Raw genomic sequence first — 5,846 nt, 5'->3', positions numbered from 1 at the left:
CCAAAAATACTAAAAGGTGGTCCCACACAAAATGGCACCCATGATCTCCACTATGACGGTTCTAAAGGGAACATATCGAATATCCTTCGTTACATGGCCCAGTAGGTCTTTCCTTAACGTTCCACACTTTCGGTTATAAATAGGAGACCTCCTCTAAACAATAAAAGATTCCATACTCTTGTTTCTCTCATAATATACTCTTTGTGCTTATCACTATAAAAAACAGAGAGATCCTTACGAAGGCGGTGATGATGATTCTCTAAGCTAGACACATCCTTACATTTGTTGATCTTATCTCATTGTCGGTAGGATCCAGTATTAAGTAGCATATCAGATTAGGGTGTATTAGTAAGAGCCCACGAACCATTAGGTTGGTTAGGGTTTTGTTATGATGTCTATATATTATAACTCAATACTAAACAATTTAGTCTTTTATCATTTAACATCGAGGACTCTTAATTAGCTACACCACGTGGAAATACCCGGTTAAACTCGTGTTCCTTCGCTTCTACAAGCAAGGGGCTTTAATGGCAAAATTTCAAAGTTTGAGACATTTTGAAAAGAAACAACTTTAGCCCACATTATGATCAATCTCTTATTAAAACAAACAAATAAATAAATACATAAGGTTTAACTTGTAATCTTAACAAAAGTGTCTTTATGCATATGCTTTGTAGCAAAAAGTATATTCGTGATTTTGTGTTTATCCAAAATCGAGACGCACGTGTCCGCCACTTCACCATAAAACGACGAATGAGTTTTATCCATACAAAAAAAAAACACGCACATCGAGACTGCCAAATCGCACTCACCGCAATAATAATAATAATAATAATAATAATAATAATAATAATAATAATAATAATAATACATAGATTCATTCCCACCCTCCCTCCCTCCCTCCCGCTATTTACTATTTGGATCAGATGACATGGCTGCGAATTGCCTTCGATTCGAATCACTTTATCTGTTGGCGGCAGCGTCTTTGATAATAATAGGAGCTCTGAGATCCTGCAATGGAGGAGGAGTCAGTAGCAGTTATACTCGAAGTAATGATATCAGTGCTGATATGCCGCTGGACAGCGATGTCTTTGCACTTCCTCCTGGCTATAATGCTCCTCAACAGGTTGTTAATTATAAGCGTTTGCATGTATATAGGTCAACGATCAAAGTATGAAACTGATTATCGATACTTTGTGAATCAGACATTTTGATTAGCATTTAAAGTTAGGTTTAGTGGATTACTATCACATTAATTAGAGTTGTGATGATCTTGCTTTGATTTTATTTGATATGATCGATCAACTCCAACATCAGCAAATGCAGTTTTGAAAAGATTGGGTTTTGCAATTCAAAAAGGGGTAGCTGCGCAGCTTGTTGCCCGCTTGTCTTCTGATTCGATGTAATCTAAATCTGAACTCAAATGTGGATTTTGATGAATATTTATTTGGAATGTAATGCAATGATCTTAATTAGGTTAAGATGTTTACTAGATTCCTAATTTGATTATCATGAGTTTGATCTCGCATTTGATTCGAAGATTTGCATATCTTTTAAATTCATGATCTTATCAGATATTGCTTAAATATGAATTGAATTGGGGATTTTGATGCATTGAGAATCTAGTGATTTAGGTTAACATCTTTACTAGATTCCTAATCTGATCTCATATTACAAGTCTGATATTAATTTCAGATACCAAGTTCTAATGAGCTATGATCATCTTATTAAGCGCTGCTTTGATTTGAATTGAATTTAATTGGGGTTTGATGAACATTGATTTGGGAGTCTAATGAGTCAAGTTAATTTGATTTGATTTAAATGCAGGTTCACATAACACAAGGGGATCATGAAGGAAGAGGAGTGATTATTTCTTGGGTTACACCAAACGAACCTGGTTCAAGTAAGGTAACTTATTGGGCTGAGAACACCAATCTCAAAAGGCACGCAGTCGGAGCATTTGCCACCTACAAGTACTACAATTACAGCTCACCCTACATCCATCACTGCACCATCAAGAATCTCGAAGTAAGAAAAACCGTTGCTTTTTGAAATGTTCAAAGCTTATCTGAACGGGCTGGGTAATGCGGGTTTTGGCTAACATGTCAAAAGGGGATCGGGTTAACACATGCAATTGTTTACCTTTTTTATAGTTTACTTTTCAAAATACACTTTAATTTTGATTATAAAAACAATATTATTATGTTGTGAATCTTTGAATAAAAATGACTTAGGAGGTTGAATGCATTAAGTATTAACTTTGGGTAACCGCGAAGCATTTGATCCGTTCCTCGTTCGCTAATTTTATTTGATCCATTTGAAATAAAACGCAACCTGAATCGACATATATATATATATATATATATATATATATATAAGTAAACAGGTTGAACTTACCACCTCTAATTTACAATGAATAACAAAGTGGTCTGATTAACATTGTTATTCAAATTTTGCAGTATAATACCAAGTATTTTTATGAAGTCGGAACCGGAAATGCGACTCGAAAGTTCTGGTTTACCACGCCTCCTGAAGTGGGCCCCGATGTTCCTTATACTTTTGGTCTTATAGGTATTCTATGATTGTATCTAATGCTTATAAGCTTGTTTACTTAATAATATGACTGATATGTTAAATGAAGTACTTACTTCTTTCTGGTACCTTAAGGTGATCTTGGTCAAACGTTTGACTCGAACCGAACTTTGACTCATTATGAGTCAAACCCGGCAAAAGGGCAGGCTGTGCTTTTTGTTGGTGACCTGTCATATGCCGATGCATACCCGTTGCATGATAATAATAGGTGGGATTCATGGGGACGGTTTGTCGAAAGAAGTGTGGCTTATCAACCATGGATTTGGAGTGCTGGAAATCATGAAATTGATTTTCTTCCTGAATATGTAATTAATTTGGTGCATATATATTATTTTTGAGTTACTTTTAGATTTTAATTTCCATTTTTATTTGTAGGGTGAAGGTGAACCATTTAAGCCTTATATACATAGGTATTATGTGCCGTATGAAGATTCTGGTAGTACATCTCCTCTTTGGTACTCGATTAAACGAGCTTCTGCTTACATAATCGTGATGTCATCTTACTCAGCTTATGGTAAGCCTAAGGGGATATTTGGAGTTTAAGGGTGCTAAATGGGTCGGGTTTGTGATTTGTCGGGTCTGACACGACATGGACCCGAAAATAGTGTGAAGACACGTGAAACAGAAAAAGACACGCATGAATACTATCTGTTAAACCGATTTGTTTTACAATATATAAAACATGCACGCTTAAATTACAAAAGCTGATATCCATTTCTCTTTTAACTTTTTTATTTTGGCATAAAATCCCCCAATATTTAAAGTTTTGACAAAAAATAAACGGTTAACGAGTCAATCTGAGAACACGCTGGGTCAACCAAATCCAACCTGTAGAGCTAAACATGGGTGTGGGTTGACCTGAAGCTGACTCGAACCAGTTCAGACACATGAGAACCCAAACCTGAACACGACACAAATATTTGCTGGTTGACGCAAACACAACCCTTTTAACCAGATTATATTTATTTATTTTTGCATTTTAATACTTTAGATTTATAAGTTCACACTAAAAAGTATATGCATATGAAAAATTTATGCTTAGATTACAAAAGTTGATATCAATTTCTCTTTTAAGAAGTTTGGCACAAATGTTCAGCTATTTTTAGTCGTGAGATAAAAATACATTTTAAAATAAGTTAAACAACAGACATGTTAAACAGGTCAACCCTAATGTTCATGGATCGTCGTAGACCTGAAACTGACCCGAACTTGTTTATACTAACCAAAACCTGTGAATTTCTTGTTATGCTTGTGTTGTGTACTTGTGTTTACGCTTCAAGCTGCTTTAAAACTGAAGTTAAAACAAACAAATTTAAATCCAACTTGATTATCCGATTCTTCATATTTTATATTTCTTTACAAGAAATTCTTGATTTCCAGAAACAGATTGATGTCGAATCATTTATTAGAAAGAATATAATCGAATTTCCTTTTTTTTTTTTGCAGGAATGTACACGCCTCAATATAAATGGCTCATAAAAGAGCTACCGAAAGTGAACCGAACCGAGACACCATGGTTAATTGTGATTATGCATTGTCCATTATATAGCAGTTACTTGCATCATTATATGGAAGGTGAAACTATGAGAGTGATGTATGAACAATTTTTTGTTCAGTACAAGGTTGATATCGTGTTTTCAGGACACGTTCATGCGTACGAGCGGACAGTGAGTAATTTTCATAGATTAAATGTAAACTCGTGTGTTGTTTGACATTTTTAAAAAATCGCAGGAACGGGTATCGAATATTGCTTACAATATCGAGAATGGATTGTGTACTCCTAGATATGACGAATCTGCCCCTGTTTACATAACCGTTGGCGATGGAGGAAATCAAGAAGGATTGCTATATGAGTATGTCATTGCTTATTATAACGGACATAACCGAGCGAAATAGCCGAATCCGATAAAAACCGATGGTTTGGCTTTATGTTTTTTAAAATACTGATTGTTTTGTTCGGTTTCAGTGCTTATATCGACAAAAAACTGAAAAACCGAACTGAAGCGATTGGAACTGAACCAAACCGAAAAACCCGATTCTAAGTAATTTATAATAAATGAATAACAAAAGTTTGAGATCCAAACATGTAATAAATCAATTAATCATAATTAACAAAAAAAAAATAGTACCAAATTCAATACTTTAGGCCATTCTTTCGGCCCAAAAATTTCAAACCCAAACGGTAAAACCGAAAAAAAAAAGGAAATGAATCCATTTTGAAAACCAAAAACCATGACCGAACGGTTTCAAAAACCAAAAAATCAAAATCTTGGTTTTTGGTTCAGTTGGAACCTAAAACTGAACCAAACTGACCAGTCGCCACAAAACAGATGCAGCGGTTGAATCCGTTTCGATCTATTTTTTTTCTAAAGCGACCTGTCTCGGTCCGAGCCCATTTTGGTCAGAATCCAATTTGAACAGAACCCAAATGATACTTTTTAAAAGACCTGGTCTGGCATGTTTTGCGACCCGACCCGACCCGACCCACCTCTTTTCTCTGGCTTAGAATCTTTTTATATTCTTAATCTCACTTTGATGAAAGAACGTGTTCTGATTTTATATATTTCTCGTTGCAGGATGGTAGATCCACAGCCAAAGTATTCAGCATATAGGGAACCGAGCTACGGGCATGCTACATTTGAGATTAAGAACCGAACAACCGCTTATTATGCTTGGCATCGTAATCAAGACGGATACTCGGTTGAAGCCGATTCTGTATGGTTTCACAATTTGTACTGGAAATCATCACCTGATTCATCAGCTGCATCTTTGTGAGTAGAATTTGAATATTATAAGTCCAATTCCACGAAGGAATTGGTTCATCACCATTTTCATCATGGACCATATGCTTAATGTAAAAATGTACGTATGGATGGTGTTTGGACGTCTTTGTTGTATCTGTATTTTAAAGTTAAAATAATAAAATGGTTAATGAAGGGTTTGGTAGAAAGTTAAATACTTAGGCTGCGTGCCATAGTGGGGGGCTTCGAAGCCCCTCCACAGTGCCACGTCAGCGCCACGTAGGCACTGGGGGCATCGAAGCCTCGGGGCATAATGCCCCTATGGTGAGGGGGCTTCGAAGCCCAACCTTTTTTATTTTATATTTTTTTATAAAACAAAAAGCCCAATACAAATAAAAATAAAAAACATATAAATAAAAAAACCAATACAAATAAAAATAAAAATCCTACAAATAAAAATAAAAAGCCTACAAATAAAAATATAACTAATGCTCCTCGTCGTCGTCCTCGTCC

General features: G+C 35.5%; 1 protein-coding gene across 1 annotated transcript; it reads left to right on the top strand.

Moving 5' to 3' along the window:
* The first annotated feature begins 1,008 nt into the window (after positions 1-1,008).
* On the top strand, positions 1,009-5,387 carry LOC143609711 (purple acid phosphatase 2-like). The gene is made up of 8 exons (XM_077084391.1): positions 1,009-1,126; positions 1,828-2,028; positions 2,460-2,571; positions 2,668-2,897; positions 2,968-3,106; positions 4,039-4,259; positions 4,324-4,445; positions 5,169-5,387. The coding sequence occupies exons 1-8, from the start codon at positions 1,070-1,072 to the stop codon at positions 5,365-5,367; spliced, it is 1,281 nt and encodes a 426-aa protein (XP_076940506.1). The 5' UTR covers positions 1,009-1,069; the 3' UTR covers positions 5,368-5,387.
* Positions 5,388-5,846: the final 459 nt, after the last annotated feature.

The sequence above is a fragment of the Bidens hawaiensis genome, unplaced genomic scaffold (assembly GCF_021521415.1).
Source record: "Bidens hawaiensis isolate Kalapana, Puna unplaced genomic scaffold, B.hawaiensis_p1.1 tig00010607_1, whole genome shotgun sequence".
Classification (NCBI taxonomy): Eukaryota; Viridiplantae; Streptophyta; class Magnoliopsida; order Asterales; family Asteraceae; genus Bidens; species Bidens hawaiensis.
The sequence above is the reverse complement of the archived record's forward strand: the minus strand, read 5'-3'. Positions and strand labels throughout refer to the sequence as shown.